Consider the following 22,240-nt stretch of genomic DNA (forward strand, 5'->3'; position numbering starts at 1 on the left):
CCGATTAGCCTCTGGTGATTTTTCCTTCTGCAGCATTCACATGTGGGAGGGCGGAACTGAAGCCTGGGGTGTAGTGATGCGCTATATATATACACAACGCCTGACTTCCGGGACCGACGATCGAGAGCCGGACAAGACGGATTGATGACCAAGTTGAGGTCCGCTACGCCCCCTGTCGAAAGGTTTCCAAAAAGCAGAGCTGGATGATGGATATATATCATGATGAGGAATCTGCGGGAGAAGAATCCATAGAAAGATCATTGCGATGAGTAATTAGCGTCAACCATTCTCTCAAGGTACGACACAGAGCTTTGTTTTAAATTACGGCCCATCCTCGACTTCCTCCTGGAAGAAAGGAAGGCCAAGGCACAAGCTTTGTTCCATGTAGGAGATGTAGCCTTTGACCATGCCTTACCGTCTCCTTGAACGTCGCTGACTCCGTTTTTCGGGAGATGGGCAATGGAGTGGCCCTTCGCCGCCAAGGTTGGCTTAAAGCCTCTAACTTTCACACAGATGTGCAAAGAAAGGTGGTATACATGCCATTTGATGGTGACAACCTGTTTATGAAGGCAGTTGACGGCACCCTGTAAACCCTAAAAAACGACACAATGATGGTACATTCTTTGGGATCCCTAACGGAGGAGGCCATCCTTTGGCTCCTCTAAAGGCAAAGTTTGATGTCCTCCAAAGGGTTCACCTCACCCTATACTCTGCCCTCCTGTTCAACCACCCAGGAGGCATATAAAGGACGTTCCCATTCCTTTGGAAGTGGCAAACAGTGTTGCCCCAGCCCTCCATCCAGGAGGCAGACACCAAAGCAGGCCTGCACCGGCCCATTGCCTGCACCCCCACTTCTGCAGCCCAGTGGGAGGCAATTTGCTGACCAGTGGTGTAAGATCTCCACAGACAAATGGGTGCACGATATCCTTCAACATGGTCACTCTTTGGAATTCCAGGACAAATGCCCTCACATTCCTCCCATCCCAAGACAAGAACAACACGTCAGACAGCTACTAAAGGAGGTTCAAGCTTTGCTAAACAAAGGAGTGATAGAGCCAGTCCCTCGGCGACTCCGGAGTGTACAGATACTTTCTGGTAAGAAGGAAGTCAGGAGAGTGGAGACCATTCTAGATTTTCGATGCCTCAACACATTCCTCAAATCCAGAATATTCAGGGTGGTCATGTTGCAGCACGTGTTCGACCAACTGGAGGAAGATTTCCTGGTGACCCTCGCCTTGGAGGATGTTTACTTCCACATTCATCGCAAACATTGGACATTTCTGTGTTTTGTCATTCAGGGAAGACATTGCCAGTTCAAAGCCCTACCATTCGGCCTGTCGTCAGCCCTAGGGTGTTCACCAAGTGCTTGGCTGGCAGCGCACCTGCGTCGCAAGGGAATCCACATCTATCCTTTCATAGATGATGGGCTAATCCGATCCCGCTCTCATGCACTGGAAATCCAGCACACCGCAGAGGCCATTCAGACCCTAACCTCTCTGGGATTTTCTATAAATGATCAGAAATGTTGCCCAGTGCCATCTTAGAACACGCTATTCCTGTGTTCCTGCCTCAACACACACTTGTGTCTACCGACTCATTTGGACGAGTGAGTGAAAGCCACCCTGAGAAAGGTCTAACGGCTATCAACAGCTTTCATTGCAACAGTCCGATCCATCAAGTCCCTGCTGGGGAGGATGTTCTCCTGCATCCATCTAGTTCCCTTTTGCAGGCTACAGATGAGACCCCTTGAAGAGTTTCTGAATGCCAGATGGCAACAAATCATCGGCGCATGGAGCAACAAGATCGCCCTCAATTGGGCATTCCATCATGCCTTGCAATGGTGGTCAATTCACCCAGATTGCTCGCAGGGTGCTCCCTTTCAGAGCCCAGCGTATCTGGCCACAGTTACGACTGCTCTGGAGGGTTGGGAGCCCACACAGGACATTACACCAGAAGTCTCTGGCTCCCTGAAGAGAAGGAGTTGCACATCAACATTCTGGAACTGCGGGCAGTCTTCTAGGCTCTCAAGCCTTTTCAGCCTCTGCTCCAGGGGAAGGTGCAGGTCTTCATGGACAAGACCACCATGTTTTGCATCGGGAAACAGGGCGGGACGTGCTCCTCCATGTTCTCTCTGGAGGTGCAGAATCTGGGTCATTGCTCAACAGATGTTTCATGCCCATTTCACCTGGCAGGCTTTCAGAACATGATCGTGGATTCTATCAGCAGGGAGCTGCGGTCCTGCCACGAATGGGAGCTCCAGCAAGTGTCTTGTCTCTTCACCGATTGGAGTCTCCCTCAAATCGATCTCTTTGCGACAGCTACCAATGCTAAGTGTCAGAGGTTTGCCAGCCGGGATCCTCAGCCAAGATTCCTCTGTTGCTATGAGTGATCAACACACTCGGATGTTGCACCTGCAAGATGATCCTCATTACCCTGCCGTGGCCCAGGCAGATCTGACTTTCTCCATCTGTCAGTGGTCCAGCAATCAAACCGCCTCCTCTTTCAGACCTGATCTCCAGAGAAGGAGGGGCAATCCTGCACCATGACCCAGCGTCTGTGCCTCACGGCATGGCTCCTGAAGCCCTAGAATGTGGCCACTACTTGCTGCCTTTGGAATGTAGTAACATTCTAGCCATGGCACAGGCCTGCTCTACACTTGCTTGATACAAGCCAAGTGGAAGCGTTTTATAGTGTAGTGCCAGCCATGGAAGATTTCTCTGCTGAGCGTGACGGCGCCACAGTTTCTTACGTACTTGCTCTCGCTAGGCAAGTCTGACCTTGCCCATGTATCTATCAAGGTACACCTGGCAGCCATATCTCGGTATACCCAGGCTGCAGGCAAGCTCTCACTGTGATTTCACAGGCTCGTTAAGGAGTTTCTCAAGGGCCTCTTCAGAATAAACCCTCCGGTGAAGACTCCTGCCCGTGCGAGGGAGCTAAATGTGGTACTGTTGAAACAAATGGGGCCTCCATTTGAAACCTATGCATTGGGCCTCCTTGAAGTTTCCGTCGTGGAAGACTGCCTTCCTGGTGGCTATCACCGTGGCCAGACGTGTTGGTGAAATACAGGTCCTCTCCTGTATTTGTCATTCCATTCAGCCAAGGTGGTACTGCAAACTCCTTCTTCCTTCATGCCAAAGGTCCCCTCAGACTTTCATCTATACAACCCTTTGGTTCTACCAGTTTTATATGCAATCCCTTCTCCTACTGAAAGATCTTAGCATTCGCTGGACACATCTCCAGGTGGCTTTCCGGCTGTATCACACATTGCCATTGCCTGGCCAACCGACCGCTACAAGGCCTACCAAGAGCCCATTCCACCAGAGCCATCACAGCGACTACAGCGTTTCTCACTGGTGTTCCCATGCTCGACATCTACAGGGCTGCTACGTGGAGGTCTACTAACACCTTCACAAGATTCTACTGTGTCAAAAGGGATTCCAGGGAAGACCCCTGGGCCGGCCAAGCTGTGCTTTGGAACCTGTTTGCATGAGGTGAGTCTGTTCCAGGGGTAAGTGTATTGCTTCTGTGAGCCTTGCCACCTCCCATGGTGTTGTATATGTACTGCTGTATAATCGTATTCATGAGCAGGGGAATCCATGTAAGACCTCATGCTGGAGAAGGAACTAGTTACTTACCTGTAACTCCTGTTCTGCAGCATGGGTCTTCCATGGATTCACTTGTGAACCCTCCCTCATTCCCCTCTCTTGATCTTCTTGGTTCCTACTGCCACTTTATGCCCACAACCAAATCTGAAGATGGACACCAGTGGTGAAGCTTAGAAGGACGAATGTCATTGGCTGGCGCAGTATGATCCAAAATGACAGCAATAGGCTCTAGTAGCAACAAGCAATTTTAGCTTTAAAGCAAAACTGATTTAATATTATTGCAGATTCACAGCCTGATAGCAGGGATTATTCCTGAGCATATGAATCTTTGTAAGACCCATGCTGGAGAACAGGAGTTACGGGTAAGTAGCTAGTTCCTTGTTCACAATAGCTTGGTGTATGTGGATTTGCCAGGCCGTTAAACAGAGTTCACACAGTTTGTATCGTGCATCTCAGGATCTATGAGCATTCCAATAGATAGCTACCAAATAAACTCAGAATTCATTCAAGGCTAATGGTGCGTTTGTCAGCCCGTACTTTTGCTACACATAACTACTGGATTTACAGTGTTAACCCGATTATTTCAAGCATCATTTTGTTTACTCTTTGAACTGGCTGTATGTGATGGTTTGACTCGGCTTTGTCCGGTCTCCCCTTCCTTGCCGCTGGTGAGGTTACTACTCGATTCATTGTTTGAATATTATTGATGAACCCATGAAGTGGTAAGGAAAGCTTTTTCTGTGTAATCCTAGTGCTTCATCCTGGTTATCTTCATTAAATTCATATGTAATCGCCCCTGCCCACCAGATAATTGAATGGTCTACAAAAATAAACCTTACAGTTTTCACTGTACTGCAAGATGGGATGCTGTATAAGCATGCCTGATTTTAAAAGTAACATGCTGATAGAAAGCAGCAAAAATGTGATTTACTCGAGTTATATGTGTTACTCTTACGTCCCGTCCCTCCATACTGCATGGGCATCACTCGCGAAGGACGGGAGAAAGAACCTTTATCACCAGAAAAATCTTCTTCCCCTTTAAATTTAGAGGCGTGTGGGGCTGGGAGCATGCGCTCGCCTGACTCCGCCCACCTGCGCCACTCCTCAGTCCCCTTTGTCCCATGGATGGGAATGGGCCGAATTCCCCAGCGCTCCTGGGTTTGGCTTCGGCCATGTAATACCATGCGCTCGACCCCGCATATTCTTCTATCTTTGTCTTTTCTTTTCAATTAGGTACTTGGTCCTCCGACGCCGCGCTCCTCCCCGGCGCATGTCGACTTCAGCAGGTGTTACACAGCACCCTCAGTACGGTGACACAGGGGTGTCATAGTGACCCCCGAACATAGACTCCAAACCCTGGGACTGACTACTGTCACCCAGGGCCTGTAAAGTCTCCATTGACTTAACTAGTCAATAATTATGAACAAAACCAGTACAACCCATCTTACTGTGGAAGTACTGAAAAGGGTTAATATTTTTTCCCTGGTGTTCATTTTCGAGAGGATACCGTCCAGTCCCTCTGAGTTTCTGGCTGGTGGTGAATATTTTCCTATGGGATTTTCCCATTGTTTGAGGCTACCACTTTTACTGACCCCCTCTAACATACCGCCGGTTTATTTTAATATTAACTTTACTCCGGTAGGTTTTTATTGCCAGATCTTTGATAGTATTTCTTTCTCGTGACTTTCTCTGAAATCCTAACCCAGGTCGGGGATCCTTTATTCGTCCTTTTGGCAGGCTTCTGCACAGAAGCCCTCCTTTTGGCGCCACTGAGTCTGGGGTTGACAGGATGTGTGGGAGGGGGAATAGGCAACCTGGACAGGGTTACCTAGGCAACCCAAGTCGCACTCTGCCGTGATAGGCTGGGGGGGGTTATGCTGCCAGGATAGCCACCCCACTGTGTGAGTGACAGCTGGGCTGTATGAATGGGGGGGGGGGTTTCTGCATAAAAGCAGCACTCTGAGGACTGGAGGACGAGACGTCACCACTGGAACTAAGAAACCCGAAGAGGAGAGAAGCTGGAGACATCTGCAACGACTGAACCACCGGTGAAGCCCTGCTGCAGATCCTCACCACTTTTCTCCAACGACTTGAGAAGATCTTCACCTGCAAGAGTCTTCTTCCCTTGAGCTGGTGGGGCCAACCAGTTCGCCAATCGCCTTCCAGGACCTGCCTCGGTAGAATCGCCAGTGCCAAGTACTAGGAGACCGGATAGCCAGACACCCGTCCACCACAACCGCGATTTAAAGGAGCATACCTTTCATTCGTTTTGGCATCACCGCGGCTGCTTTCATCCCTCGGCAGTGCATTAACTCGAACCTTCCTCGACAACAAGAGCCTCTCTTCCTCTGCTGGATCTCCCGAACTGCAGGAACTACCGCCACCGCAGGAGCCTTTTCCACTTTTAAGGTACATTGTTCCGCCAGGCCTCCCGTTTCGTTGGGTACTGCTAAAGGTGTTTAAAATTCTTTACTTACCTTCTGGGTTGGCCGCCCCTTTCGCCTAACATTATCTTTTTACATCTGCAACCACCTTTTCAACTCGTTAAACAAAGACTTGACTGCAGCTAGTAGAACAATTGGATCTTGGGCATTTGCCTTGTACCACTGACTCAGGCACAGGCCTCTTGACTCTGGCTAAATCTGTTACAACTGCCTTCTCTAGATTGCTTCTCACTAAGAAATGTGTTAGTGCACCTAAACTCTTATAATCCCCCTTCCTTCCCCTTTGTATATTGCTGAAGTGCTATTTGGGAAGTGTTGCTGGTGTGTTTGAGTCTAACCCTGTATGACTTGTCCTTTCCATCCCTTTGAAGAAATTGTTAGAGTGCCATTTCTGCTTGGTTTACACTGTCGTTTTGCTCAGTTTTCACTCTTGCTCAAACTTGTCTACAATTTAAATAGGGAGTGTGTATACTTTTCCTGACTGTTTTAACTTACTTTAATGATAGCGATTTGTGTGTGATCTTAAGAGTGTGTAAAATAAATATATATATATTCTTTTTTGATACAAAGCTTTGGTCAGTGTTCCTTGTTCCATAGTATTGTAGTCCTATTGTGTAAACCCTGAATACTGCTCATCTCCCTCTTGAGATAAATCTGACTGCTCAGCCACAGCTTCCAACTAAATCTTTGTGGTACAAACTGATACCAAAGGGGATTTATTGCATATACCTGTAGTCTTAATCTTCTGTAGTGCCCCCTAAGGGAACTGCATAGGATTCTGCCTAACAGACCCACTGACTGCATGGGCACTGAAGAGCAGGTTAGCTAGGTGGAGGGAGCTCTTCCAGGCCTCCGGAGGACCTAAAGGACTTTGTCAAACATCGCTTGAGGTTGAAGGAAAGGCCTGTGTTCAACGTTGCACCCCGTAAGGGCATCTCCTTCCCAAGGAAGCCCCCAACCGGGAGAAACCCTTTGAGTTCTAGCACTAGCACCAGCACACACGTACTGAGGCTAGTCCAGCTACCGGCCTCACGGCCGAGGGGTCTCAGATCCTTCCAGTGCCTGTGCTGAGGCACCGCAAGGTTCTTTTACCGGGGTTACTCACAAGGGCAACGCCCTAATACCAGCAGCCTGTCTGAGGGGGGCCGCCATCATGCGGCACTACCAGCAATTCAGCCGAGGGCAATGCACCTTCCAGGTCAAGGCCTGAGGTGCAGGATAGGCCTTCTGTTCCAACACCAAGCTTCTTGGACGGGGCTTGGCCCGATGAGCCAGGCTGTCATGACCCATGTCCCTGGCCCTCACTGGCAAGTCAGCCTTCCAGTTAGGGCCAGGTCAAAGGCCTTAAGACCTCATCCAAGACTCTCTTGGAGTCCGTCCTGGCGCATTTGGTGCCAGGCTCATAACCATCATGAAGACCAACATTAGAATGGGACTATTTACTTGGGACTATTTAACTTGGTGGGGGTGGGGATGGTTCAGCCAACATGGAGGCACACACATAGCTCAGTTACAAGGAACTGAGCTATGCGGTCTAGTCTTTTGAGTGTGGCAGGCCTGGGATTACTTTACCTGGACTACTTTACCTGAGAATATTTAAGCCGCACCCAAACAGCATAACATGCTTTGCTCTATTCTGCTGTGGGCAGAGTAGCGCTCACCGTGTCCAGTTCTTTGATGCCAGCTTACCTGAAACCAAGGACCTGCAGAGAGAGAAAGAACACTACGAAACTTACCTGAAACAGTATCCTGTCTTCAATCCATCGCTGACTTCAGTTCCACTCACTTGAAGGTACGAACTCCATCATCCGGCACCGCATGCATCCTGGAATACCATAACCTGGAAAGAGGAGAAAGAAAGACCGCATTAGTAAGCGTTTACTCACGTTTCCTCCCGAATAAAGAAAGCCACACAATTCATACCTGGGTAGTCCTCTCCTGGTCAGTATAATTTCTGGAACATTCTGGCGCTCGGCTAGGAACATCGCAACCTGCAAGGAGAGAAAAGACACAGGTTAGCAATATAAAAGGCGAAACAGCGCCCCGCATCGCGCATTACTCACCGGACAGCATTGCGCACACCGCGCTTTCGCCTACTGGCCCATGCTCATCTTCAAACTGCATGACAACACCAAAATACCTTTCCATACCTAAAAGGAAAGAAGCAAGACATTATTATTCGAACTAAGAGGAACATAAGAACTCCATATAAAGACTGTAAAGCAGCAAACCTACAGAGTCGCAGCAGGCCTGGATTCCCACAGGGGGGGCTTGCACCATTGAAGTAACTTGGTCGCTGCTCGCCCCCCACATCTACACGCCCTTGCCACGAGGAGCAGGACGGAGAATCCACCTTTTACAATATTAAGGTGAGGAGAGGGCCCAAGGGGGAGGAAGGAGTTGAGGCCAAGGGAGGTGGGAAAACAAAGACAATCTGGTATTGAATCCAGCTCTCCTATATTGCAGACCCATCTTTAACCGGAGGCCTTACCAAGGGACCGGGAGAGGGTTTGAGAGTGCAAATCATCCAACCAGGGATGGGTGGCGTCCCTGTGGATACCAGGTGAGCGTAACACAGGCACCACGACTTTGGCACGCAGCTTGACAAAATGCCCGCCGCGCCAGACACCTCTGCAGAGCGGGTGGAGGAACGAATCGCAAGGTGGGACTGGTGTCAACCAGGTACGTGGCCTACAGTTTATCCATCAGCAGCGCTGGGCAGGTTTCCCCTGCACCCCAGGCAGTGTGCGCCCTGAATCCAGCAGCCTGTGGCCACCGCCTCAATATCTTCTGCCACCTCTACAGCTTCAGAGGACAGGCTCTTCGAAAGGTTCCTAGGGCTGATGCAAACTCCCCAGATGGGGGTTATCCTCCTGGATGCCATCGGGAACATTGCTCCCTCAGGTCACCCCACTGGCGCCCATAGGCATTTCTCCTATGGCTCTGGTGCCACAGGCCCCGGCGCAGCTTCTGCTGCTCCAGTCGGCTCCTCCGATTCCGGCTTCCTTGCCTCCCACAGCACAAGCGGTTCCACAGCCCGGGGACAGACCACCCATTCACCTACCACTGGGCCCCTCTCCTGACCCAACAGGGGGGCAGGGTACTCCATCCTGCTCCTCACAAACTAGCCCTCGCTGCGTGGTTCCTGAGCAGGTCACTCTGAAGCACTTGAGCCTATCTCAAGCTAACCTAGAGATCATCCAGGGTGCTAGAAGCAAGGCTCCTCAGAGCCAGTATGAGTGAATGGTCTAAATTCTGTCATTGGGCAGACTCTAGGGAGATTGATCCCCTTAGGTGCAACTTGGATGACATGCTCTCCTTTTTGGCACATCTCGCCCACTCCGGCATACAAGTGGATAAATGCTGCACATATCTGGCAGTCATAGGGTCTTGCAGGAATTCAGAAGAGGGTTTCTTCTCCTCTGCCAACCTGGCGGTCAAATGACATTTGGCAGGCCTCCAGACTTGACCTGCCTATAAAGAAACCACACCCGCGTGGGAACTTAATGTTGTGCTAGGCGCCCTGGCTCACAAACCTTTTGAGCCTATGGCGTCTGCGGACATCAGACTAGTCGCCATAAAGACAACTCTGCTCATGGGCCTCACCTCAGCTTGCAGACTCAGCGAGATCCAGGCCCTGATGACTTCAGAGCCCTACGCTACCTTTCACAGGTACAAGGTTGTCCTATGGACGCACCCTGCGTTCCTTCCCAAGGTGACTTCCGCCTTCCATCTCAATGAGGAAATAGTCTTACCCACCTTCTTCGCCAACCCTAAGGATGAGCCTCAGAGGGTCTTGCACCGTCTAGATGTTAGACGCACGCTGAAATACTCCCTGGACAGGACCAAGGACTTCCACAATTCGGATGCACTCTTTATCAAGTTTGGTGGTTCATGTCCCAGCAATCAGGCCTCCAAATCTTAAATAGCCTGGTGGATGGTCAAGGCCATCATGGAGGCCTATGAGGGGCAGCACAAAACAGTGCTGGTCAATCTGCATGCCCATGCGGTCAGAGCCAAAGCCACGGCCATCACGTTCAAGCGACATGTGCTATGGCAGGTCATCAGCAGGATGGCTACCTGGGCCACCCCTTCAGCTTTCTGTAAGCACTACTGTTTGAATGCCGCCTCTAGATCAGACTCGGCTTTTGTGCAGGCGTTTCTAAGAAACTTGTTTGCTTAAGGAATGTATCCTCTCCACCCTGGGGCTACGTTCAGTTGTAATCGCCCATGCAGTATGGAGGAAAGGGGACTATGGACTAAGAGTATGTTAGTCACTACGGGAAAGAAAATCAGATAGGCATGATTATTATTTTTTATGTGGAGATAAGCTGTCTAATTATTTGGAAAACATGTTTTGCCATCTGAATAGGTGAAACTGTTCTCTTTTTATTTAATGAAGTTTCCCTTGATGGAGAATTATTATACAAGTATGTCTCTTTTTGGTCTTCTGGAGGTTTGGGGAAAAATAAACAGGATGCAGGACTATGTACAAATAACTCTCCAAAGTGAAAACTGTACTAGTTCAAAGTTCCTCCAAACCGCCCTCGCTCCTTTAATCCATGGTGATATGAGTGCATTATTAACTGACAATTGTACCGTCTTTACGTTTGTATTTCATGTTTTTTTCTTCTTTTGCAGTACCCTTTGAAAGAAGTAGTTGTAATCCATCAAGACTCGGAGGCGTTGGCAGATATTCAGTCACTTGAGAAATACATAGTTGAGGTAAATGGAAAAATATAACTGAATGTAGTGCTTCCTTCTGCTTGAGTTTACCAGTTGATTCACAAAACAGAAAGAAGCATAATTGAAAGTGGACAAAACAATATCCATGTTTTGATTTCTTTTCCTGTTGCATGGGTGTTAGGTAAAATACAACCGAAGATTGTATGACCTCTCCTTAATGCAGTCTGGTGCGGGATATACAGTGCTTGTAAGAAATGCTACACCTTTTTAAAACTACTACAATTGAATATTATATTTAGATTAATATTGATGGTTGGTGTTCTATAATTCAACATTTTCTCATTTCCAAATGTATGATAAAGTAGGGAAATCCCAAGGCAGTGGTCTTGTCTACAGGCTTATCCTTCGTCTTTTGCACTGCCTGGAGCAACCGTTAATAGATTTCCATATCTTTGTTATTTCCTTTATTATAATTAAATTAACAAATGCTGCAAGAAGCCACTACCACTACAGTATCATATTTGTGTAATTATGTTCCAAGACACATGCCAATAACAAATTGTAGGTTTTACATCTTGCTGTTCAAGCTAGTTTACTCCACCCACTTTCCCTTCCACTAGTTGAGGGCACTCCTTATAAAACCTTTTAATTTAAAGAAGACTCCTTTAGTCCTTTTCTGATGCCACTGAGAGACCTTTACTGAAACTTGTTAGCCATTTACCTTTTCTTTACTTCAGATAGCAGTTTTATTTATGTATATATCCTATAAGTTCAGCCTAACCGCTCCCTCACTCACCGCTGCTCCTTCAAAACCTTCCAAGTTAAAGAGCTAGACGCAAACGTTGCGGTCTTCCTCACCAGAAATGCCTCAGTCCTCCTAGAATTATTCAACCACTTGTTGGGGAGAGTTCTCCTTCTAGGGCTAATTTCCCTCACCTAGTGAGTCCCCCAGCAGCTTTGCTGGATTTCTGGAGTTTTTTCTCCACCTGGTAAGAGTGTACATCCTTTTTCCACTCTTACATGTGTTTTGGCCTATGTGTTTTTACTCATTGTGTGATTGTGGGCACTGGAGCACACCACTCCAGGTGCCCCTGTTGTACAGATTACACATCACCTTTTGTGTAGTAACCCAGGGTTGTCTTTAAGACTTCCCTCTGACTCCATTTCGCTGGGGCTGACTACTGTCCCACAGAGAAAGGTAAAGTTGCCATTTACTTTACATAGTAATTTTTACCACAGACCCAGTACACCCCATCTTACATGGAGTACTGGAAAGGGCTAATCTGTACCCCTTTTCTGTCTGTACCTCCCTGAGCATTGTTTCGCTCTTTTAACATTTAGACTTGGCTGGTGGCAGTGGTATCTACCTTAACCTTTCTACTGCGATTATATTAGGTATACGTGGTACTGTTCTTGGCTATTATATTAGCCTCGAACATAAACCCGCTTGACCAAATCATTTTTCTTTTGGCTCCGGTTGGGTTTATTCGACATTTCTTTTTGTTAAAGTCCTTTTTGTGTTTTACTTTGCGTGGCAAACTAGGTTTGCCTTCTTTGTTCACCGTCTTTTGGCGGGCTTCTGCAGAGAAGCCCTCCTGAAGGCGCCTGGGTGTCTAGGTGGGCTGAATGTGAGGGAGGGGTGTAGTCACCCCCTGTACAGGGTATCCTTGGAAACGAAAGTCACACTTTGCCATGATTGGCTGAGGTGGTTGTCCCGGCTGGACAACCCCCCCTGCTGGGTGATTGACAGCCAGGCTGTGTGAATGGGGGTTTTGCGCATAAAAGCAGGTCTCTTGAGCTAGAAGTCGGTCACCTCTGGAACTACAAGGAACCGAAGAGAAGCGGAGAGAACGATGGCTGCTGCAACTACCCCGTCCCAGTGAAGCCCCTCTGCAGTCCTGAGCTATCTTCCCTTCAACGACTAAGCGGAGATCCAGTCCGGAGTCTTCTTCCCTTGAGCCTGGTGGGGATAACCAGCTCATCTTCTTCAGTCAGAGATCTCCGCCATGGTCGAAATCGCTGCACACTGCTGTAGTGGTCTGGTTTGCCACCTGCTGAGCCTCTCCTGTTTTTAAGGAGCACACCTTTTTCGTTGTCGCTGCTGTCGGCTTCATCCCTGTGTGGTGCAGACACCCTTCAGATGACGTCCTTCACAACGAAGCTCCAGGAATCGTGGGTCAGCGGGAAACCAACAGGAACAACTGCCAGGGCACCAGCTGCATCGTTGGAATAAGGTACTGTGCTCTACTTGAGGAAACTGGGTGAATCCCTTTTCTTCATCCTCAAGGCTCATCCTTGTCTTCCCTCCTTCTTATAACTTTTTCTTCCGAACATTGACAATATCCAAGTACTTTTGGGCTACGCTGAATCGTGAATTAACAGTGTGATCTTCGGCACAGGTCTCCGGTGTCACTAAACCTGGCTCCGACCCTTTGACTTTTGAACTCATGTTTCTGAGTGTTTCTGGATACGGTCTGCCTAACCTAAATATTGCCTGTGATTTTTGCCTCCAACTCCCTCTGGGTATCTCAGGTGCTAAGTGTGATTTTGCCCCGGTAGCATTTCATGTGACGGATATGCGTTTATTGAGTAGACCGAACTGTCAAAAAGTGATCACAACCGTATCCACGGTATTGTGTTTTGTTCATAACACCGGTTCATTCAAACACAAGGTACTTAAGACATACTGTACAAAGTGAATTGGTTAGTTGTAGTACGTTTAACGTGTGGTTTTGTGTAAAGTTGAATAGAGGTGTTGTGTTTATAACTAATGGTTTAAAAATAAATGTACTTATATTTTTTACCTGAAACCTTGAGTCAGTGTTTGCTTGAGTCACAGTAATTGTGGTCCCTTTGTGTAATCTCTGCTACTGCTCATATACTCTTGAGCTAAACCTGGCTGCCCTGCTACTGCTACCACTATAACTTAGTAGTACAGACTTGTACCAAAGGTAAACTTGTATTGCCACCTGTGGTCTTAATTGTGTGTAGTGGTCCCTAAGGACACTACACAGGATTCTGCCTAACAGCACTCCGCTCTGAAATTGATGGATACTCGTGCCCCTCTAAAAAAAAAAAATCCACGTTAAAACCAAAGTATCCACCCATTGGTATACCCCTGAGCTCGCCTCTAACAAAAGCTAAATTAGAGCCCTAGAGAAATGGTGGCACAAAAATCATAACCCCAGACATCTCAGACCGCAAATCTCTGCGCTAACTGCAGGAATCTGCTTACCGAACTCAAAGATGCATCCAACTCCAACATTGAGGCAGCCTCTAACGGGAACAAAGTCTTGCTTGAAGTCGTAAAGCACTGTACCAAACCTTTAACTGCTCACCATTCCTCCCAAGGTGCCAGCAACTCCGCAAAATGATATTGAAAAAATAGACCAGACCACATTGGCTCAACCTCCCAAATCATTGGCCCCTACCCATGCAGACTAGCACACACACTGCCCCTGTGGACCAAGTTCTCTCTTCTCTCTCCCTCAGATGACCTAAAAACAATCCCCTCCCTAAAACCGATTTCCTACTCTGACAAAATCATCCAGGCCTCCATCATTAAACAACTGATGTGGCCCGGTTATCAAAGCACTCATCAGCATCAACTAGACTCCCTCTCAGAAGGCTCATTCCCTTCAGGACACCATGAAAACTGGTCTCCTAAGACCTCTTTTGAAGAACTCGACTCTCGACTCAAACTGGTCAACTACTGACTCATTACGAACCTCCTGTTTATTGTCAAAATCTTAGGGAAAATAGTCGCTACACAACTACTCACCAGAATCGAACAACTGCACCGGCTAAACGACTATTAGGGTTCGGCCACAAGCGTTGCATCGAGGCAGCCACCATCAAAGTGTTGGATGATCCCCTCCAAATCATGGATAAAGATGACTCATGCCTCCTTGGCAGCCTTGACCGGTCTGCGGCAGTCAATACAGTCGAACACTGCATCATCCTCTCCCTTGTCGCAGACAGGATAGGATTCTCTGGTGCTGTCCTGAATTGGTTTACCTCTTAGCTCTCGAGCAGACACCCAGCCATCCATATGAACACATTATGTTGTAACCGACTCCCAGTCTCCTGCGGCATCCCCCAAGGCTCCATCCTTTCTACAAAAACTTTTCTTTCCTCTAAGGCAGTAGTTACAGAACACACATGCGTGACAAGATCAAATGTCCTCACATTTTGACAACATGGTAGTTTTTAACTTTTGCATTTCCCCAACAGCAACAAGTAAACACTGCACCTCCAGATGCCCACCTCCCCCCCAGAAAGACCCCGTCCAATGACTTAATCCATCCCATGACCTCCTTCCAAAACCCCATGCATCTCTGCGCAGCCCCAAAACGTATCCCAGTAGTCAGCCCTCTGGCCACATCTTTTTCAACCTCTACGGTTTCCTGCATACATCCTTGACAACTGCGCAGGGTCACTGTCATCTATCTAACAACTTAATACTGTGCCTTTTGTATTGGCATGCAATGGAGGTTCTGTGTGCATTCTTACAAAGCATTGTTCTGGCAACTCCCATATACATTTCCCATCTTCCCTTGTGCTTTTCTATGTCACCCCCCTGGGCCTCTAACTGGGCCTGGTACAACTTGGAATGGGGCCCTTCATGTAGACATCAGTGCTCAATATCACCTCAGTGGCTGTCAACTCTCTCTGCAGGGCTTTCCTACATTCTGGCGACATCGATGCACCTTTGAGTTGGAGGTATTTGAACACCTGTAGCGTTCCCACTCCCAAACCTGCTTCCAGCTCGGGCAGACCCAGGAACCCATCCACTTTCACTATCTCCCCCACTCTTTCCAGCCCTGCCTCAAACCAGTCCTGAAACCGGGTGTGATCTGGAATACTATTGTGGATGCCCATATATGGCTCAGCGGGGATGGCCATGTCGTAATTCCTGCCATTTCTTTCTTAGTTCTCCACAGAACCCACAGCGGGCCCAGGACGCGGTGCTCCTAGACTGCCCTTGGGATGTCTTCATGGGACGCCCATAGGCATTATCCCATTGTGACCGCCGGCCTGAACACATTCTCTACCGGCACCCAGTGTCTCTGCGCATCAACTCGCACGTGCTAGACCAGAGCCCTAAATTGTGCAACCCTATAGTACACGCATGTGTCCGGTAGCCCCACCCCCGCTTTCTCCCTAGATAACACCCTGTATGGCACCCTTTGCTTCTGCCCGTGCCATATACATTTATGAAACTGATGCCTTATCTCCATTAAGTGTGTGTACGGCATCGCAATAGGCAGCGCCTGGTCAAAGTATAATACTTCGGACAGGAATGTCCTTTTGACTGCATTCAATCTGGCCATCCAGAACAGAGAGGGAGTCCGAACCACCTATCCAAGTCTTCAAAGAGCGTACCCACCAGCTGGTGGGGGATGGGGGGTGGAGGGGGATAATGTATTCTTTACAGATTACTTGGGTCTCTGGGTAACCTTATTCCTAGGTACTTTATACTGTTATGTTCACTCAGGACACCGAGATCACCCCAATCTGCACCCCATTCCTGCGTCCCCACTCTTATGGGAAAAAGAGCAGATTTATCCATATTGATTTTGAACCCTGATAACTGCCCGTAATCCACTAACAACCGGAGTACCCCCCAGAGCGAAATGGCCATGTTGGAGAGGTAAAGGAGAATATCGTCCATGTAAAGATTAAGCCTATACACCACAGCTCCTACTCTAATGCCGGATATCTGCTTATCATGTCTCAATTTTATACTGAGCGGTTCTATGGAGAGAGCGAAGCACAGGGGGAACCCCAGCCTGGTTTCCTTACTGAGACGAAAGGATTGGGACGCGTTGCATTGGCCACCACACTCGCAGTTGGCATAGCATAAATAGCCCAGATCGCGCTCTTCATATGTGCCCCAAACCCATCCTGCTAAGCACTGCAAATAGAAATTCCCACTCAACGCAGTCAAATGCCTTCTCAGCATCAAGGCTGAGTAATGTGTAAGCTTCTGTGTCTGCAGAGACATGCTCCATGACATCTATTGTTTTCCTTATAGCATCCGTACCCTGTCGATTTGTGGTGAAGCCCACCTGATGAGGGTGTATCAGTCGAGGCATCATGCCCTCCAGCAGTGAGGCCAATACGCATGTGAATATTTTTTCGTCGGCCTTGAGCAATGATACAGACCAATATGAGGAGCAATGGGTCGGGTCCCTCACTTCCTTCGGTATTACTGAAGGATGCCGGGGCAGTCCCTGTCTCAAGTATATTGTTATACATTCTTATCCTATGCTTCAGAAGGACCCAGGCAAACCGTTTAGAAAAACATGTTGTGTATCCGTTCCCTCCCGAAGCCTTCCCGTTGGGGAGCCGCCGGATTGCTGCCATCACTTTGTCTCTGGTTCTGGGGCTCCCTAAAAGCTCAACCTCTGGGCCAGTGAGCCTCTCCATTTCTACATCTCAGATATTCCTCTGAGGCGATGTCCAACCCCTGACTTTCTGTTGCATATAAACCTTCATAATATAACGCAAATCTTTCTGCAATCTCACTAGGTGTCCACTCCTATATCCCTTTCATCCTTCAGAACTGCGACCCACCTCTCTGCGCTCGAAGCCTCATGGCCAACAACGCATCTGCCTTATCCCCTTTTTAGTAAAATTGTTGCTTTATGGTACTTTAGCTTACATAGGGTATGAGCGCCCACAGCTCAGCCCTATTTTTCCGAATTCCCTCGAACACCTCTTACTGCCCCTCTGCATACATCTGTTATTTCCCCCTTCCAAAATGTCTGCTCTAAGTACCCGCTCTCCCCTGTATAAGCAGTTTTCCAAGTAGCCTTCCCCGCGTCCCAGACCACACTAACATCCATCCCATTGCGATCATTAATCTAAAAATATGCCCTAATATCTTCTGCGAGCCTATGTGCAAAAAGTGGGTCCCACCACAGGGGAGCCGTTAAACCTCCATGTGCTGTCAGCCCTGCTAAGCCCTTCGATATCAAGTTACATTACAACCATATCGTGGTCAGACCACCCAACGTGCAAAAATAGCGCTACTAATCTCTCCCCCTTCATCCCCATCCAAAAGCAGATGATCAATTCTAGTATATATAGTGTGGGGGCAGCGAAAAACATATATCCCTCCTTCCTTGGGTGCATCACTCTCCACACATCTATCCATTCCCTCACTGCAATGGCTTGACCCAGGTGTCCTTCTCTCCTCTCTCCCTTGAGTAGGGTCGGGTCCGTCGCTGATATCCTATTGCACAGTTCGTCAGCCCATGCATTAAAATCCCAACCTATGACGATGACGAACATGCCCCTTTGGTGGATAAGGGGCATTGAGCACAGCCAATACCACCCACAGCCCTTCAATATTACCTTGCACTATAAGCAGGCGCCCTTCTATCAATTTCTGAACCCAGCATTCCTGCAGCCGCTTCTGTTTGTGCAATATTATTCCCACTCCTCGCTTTGTATGGCCTGGGACCCAATAGACTTGCCAAATCCCTGCACCCCTAAACCTCCTCTCCTACACTTCCACCAATCAGGTTTCCTGCAGGAACATCACGTCCGTGCTGGGATTATGAAATTTGTGGGCTATTAAGAACCTTTTTGTTGGACTCCTCACCCCCTTGTCAAGCATCCTCGCCTCCGACCCCAATCCTCTTCCCCCAACCCTCTTCCATCAACCAATGCCTCCATCCAAATGCTTGGCGACTTCTCTGATAGATTCCTTTGTGCAAATATGCTACCCCTGCAACTGCCCCACATAATAAACGTAAACCATATCAAGTACATTAACTGTGAACTGTAATTGGCAGTGAAAGTTGTAGAGACAGCCTCTCTCCCTCTGCGGGCCACCTGTAGGGAGAATCGCACATCCCTCCTCCGGCACTCCTGTAACAACCGAGCATGATATGATATGTTGTTTATAACATGCTTAATACCCAGAGCATCTCTGTCCTGCGTAGCTCCAGTCCAACTGCAGTGCTCAGACATCTTCTATGCACCTCCACCTTTCCAGTCCTATGTTTTTACGTGAAGGGGGGGCCATTGAGATGCATAGATTACGCCTGCTCTGCCCCCTACGCCAGCTAGAGAGGCTCGGCAGCGCCTCCTACTTTCGCCTTTTCTTGGTCGGGCTTGTCTGCAAATCCTAAACCATTGTAGTGTCCGAAGTCAAGTGGCTTAGAGCCTGTTCTGTTTCCTCCGTCGATGTGACACGATAGTCTATACCATCCACCTCAAACTGTAGAGCGAACGACAATGCCCATCTGTATCTAATCCCTTTATCATTTATGCACTTCATGAGTGGTCGGCAATCCCTCCTCCAGGGCAACGTCCAATTTGGCAGGTCCTGGTAGACCGTTGCTGTTGGGGAGAATTCTCATTTATGGCTAATTTCCCTTACCAAGTGAGTCCCTCAGCAGCTTTGCTGGATTTCTGGGGTTTATGTTTTCCACCTGGTAAGAGTGTGAACCTTTTACCCACTCTTACATGTGTTTTGCCATATGTATGTCTAATTTTTGTGTGATCTTGGGCTCTGGAGCCACACCACTCCATGAGCCCAACTTTTTGTGTGTTACACAGCACCTTCAGTGCAGTAACACAGGGTTGTCTCTAAGACTTCCCGCTGACTCCATTTTTTCTGGGGCTGACTACTGTCCCCTAGAAACAGGTAAAGTTGCCATTTACTTTATGTAGTCATTTAACCTACAGACCCAGTACACCCCATCTTACATGGAGTATTGGAAAGGGTTAACTCTGATCCCATTTTGTCTGTACCTCCTGGGGCCTTGTTTCGCTCCCTTAACACTAAGACTTGGCTGGTGGCAGTGGTATCCTAAACTTTCTACTACGATTATAGTGTATAAACGTGGTAATGTTTTAGGCTATTGTGTTAGCCTCGAACATAAACCCGCTTGACCAAATATACTTTATTCTGGCTCCGGTCGGGTTTAGTTGCCATTTCTTTGTGTTAACACCCTTCTTGTGTTTTACTTTGCGCTGCAAACCAGGTTTGCCTTCTTTGTTTGCTGTCCTTTGGCGGGCTTCTGCGAAGAAGCCCTCCTTTGGCGTCTTGGTGTCTAGGTGGGCTAAATGTGAGGGAGGGATTTAGTAACCCCCCTGCACAGGGTCTCCTTGGAGACCCAAGCCGCACTTTGGCTAGGCTGTGTGAATGGGGGATTTTCGCATAAAAGGCAGGACTCTTGGGCTGGAAGTCAGTTGCCACTGGAACTACAAGGAACCAAAGAGAAGCGGAGAAGACAGCGGCTGCTGCAACTATCCCGTCCAGTGAAGCCCTGCTGCAGTCCTGAGCTATCTTCCCTTCGACGACCAGAGAAGATCCAGTCCGGAGTCTTCTTCCCTTGAGCCTGATGGGCTCAACCAGCTCATCTTCCACAGCCAGAGGATCCTCTCCGTGATCGAAATCGCTGCACACTGCTGTAGTGGTCCAGATAGCCATCTGAAGAGCCTCTTCTATTTTTAAAGGAGCGCACCGTTTATTCACCGTCGCTGCTGCTGGCTTCATCCCTGCGTAGTGCAGACCCCACCAGACGTCGTCCTTCTCGTCACCACGACCGAAGCACCAGGAACTGTGTGACTGCAGGAAACTACCGGGAACAACTGCCGTGGCACCTTCTTCTTCCTTGAATAAGGTACTGTGTTCTGCTTCTAGGAGCTAGGGTGAATCCCTTTTCTCCTCCTCCAAGGCTTGCCCTTGTCTTCCCTCCTTCTTATAACTTTTGCTTCCTCTGTCGACAATATCTAAGTACTCCTGGCAACGTTGAATCTTGAACTGTCCGACTGTATGATCCTCGACAACAGGCATTGGCTCCGGCCTATTGATTCTTGTATTTCTGTCAACAAGTGTTCTCTGATTCTGTCTGCCCTGACAAAAGTATTGCCTATGATTTTGCCCCCAACTCTCTCTGGTTAACTCAGGTGCTAAGTGTGGTTTTGCCCCGGTAACATTTCTTGCCGCGGATACACGTATCTGTAGTAAGACCGAACTGTCATTACTGTCAAAAAGTGATTGCATATGTATTCCCTGTAACGTCTTTTGTTTCACAACACCGGTACGTTAAAACATAGGGTACTTACCTTGAGTTATACTGTACCAAGTAAATTGGTTGGTTGTAGTGTATTTTACATGTGGTTTTGAATTAATAGAAGTGTTGTGTTTTATAACAGATGGTTTAAAAAATAAATGTACTTATATTTTTTACCTGAAACCTTGAGTCAGTGTTTGCTTGAGTCACAGTAATTGTGGTCCCTTTGTGTAATCTCTGCTACTGCTCATATACTTTTGAGATAAGCCTGGCTGCTCCGCTACTGCTACCACTTTAACATAGTAGCACAGGCTTGTACCAAAGGTAAAACTTGTATTGCCACCTGTAGTCTTAATTGTGTGTAGTGGTCCCTAAGGGCACTGCACAGGATTCTACCTAACACCTCCCTTTGACAATCTCCAAGTACTCCTGGCAACGTTAATCTCGAGCTGTTCTAATCTTTTGATCCTCGACAACAGAGCCCTGCTCCATTTGACACTGGCGCAGGCCTATTGACTTTATCTGTCTCTTAGAATATGTCCTCTGATTCAAGTGCCTTGACAAAAGTATTGCCTATGATTTTTATCCCCTTTTCCTTGTTTTTTATTCAATATCCTAAATGTGTTTTGACTATGGTTACAATTCTCCCCGCGGATACGCTGTGCTTTCGTAAAACCAAACTGTCATTACGGTCAAAAAGTGAGCGCTGCATAAACATCCGGTAACGTCTTTTGTTTACCAACACTGGTCTGTCAAATCCTAATGTACTTACCTTGAATTGACCTGAACCAAAGGAATTGGTTGTGTGTGGTATGTTTAGAGTGTGGTTTTGTTTAATAGATGTGGAGTGTTTTGTGAACAAATGGTTTAAAAAAAATGTACTTATATTTTTTAACCAGAAACCTTGAGTCAGTGTTTCTTTTAGTCACACTAATTGTAGTTTGTGGTGTAATCCCTATTACTGCTCATTTGCTCTTGAGATAAGTCTGGCTGCTCCGCTACTGCTACCACTATAACTGTGTAGTACAGGCTTTTACCAAAGGTGAAATTGTACTACCACTTGTAGACTTAATTGTCTGTAGTGTTCCCTAAGGGTACTGCAGAGGATTCTGCCTAACAGTTACATGGGAGCCCTCGTACTCCTACGTCCCTTCCCCTTTCCTGCATACTGTATGGGCGTCCCTCGCTAGGGACAGGAGACTGGTACTTTTTCACCAGAAAGAAAATAGTCTTCCCCTTTAAATTTAGATGTGCACAGGGGCGCCGTCCTGGGAGCAAACACTCCCCTGACTCTGCCCCCTGGCGCCACTCCTCAGTCCCCTTTTCCACATCGATGAGAATGGACTGCTTTTACCAGCGCTCCTGGGTTAGGACTCCCGCCTAGTAATTCCACGCTCTCTTCCCCAGAGAATTACTTTTGTCTTCTTTTTTTCTTGTCTTTAATCAGGTACCTCTGTCCTTTGTC

General features: G+C 47.9%; 1 protein-coding gene across 1 annotated transcript in view; it reads left to right on the plus strand.

Annotated features, from left to right (window-relative positions):
* The window catches only part of IARS1 (isoleucyl-tRNA synthetase 1), a 2,025,584-nt gene that overhangs the window by 1,427,867 nt on the left and 575,477 nt on the right, over positions 1–22,240 (plus strand). Inside the window, exon 25 of the mRNA XM_069643896.1 lies at positions 10,694–10,777. Coding sequence (XP_069499997.1) covers positions 10,694–10,777 — 84 coding nt within the window. The remainder of the gene's footprint in view (positions 1–10,693; positions 10,778–22,240) is intronic.

This window comes from Ambystoma mexicanum, chromosome 2p (genome assembly GCF_040938575.1).
Source record: "Ambystoma mexicanum isolate Mex_15411 chromosome 2p, UKY_AmexF1_1, whole genome shotgun sequence".
NCBI lineage: Eukaryota > Metazoa > Chordata > Amphibia > Caudata > Ambystomatidae > Ambystoma > Ambystoma mexicanum.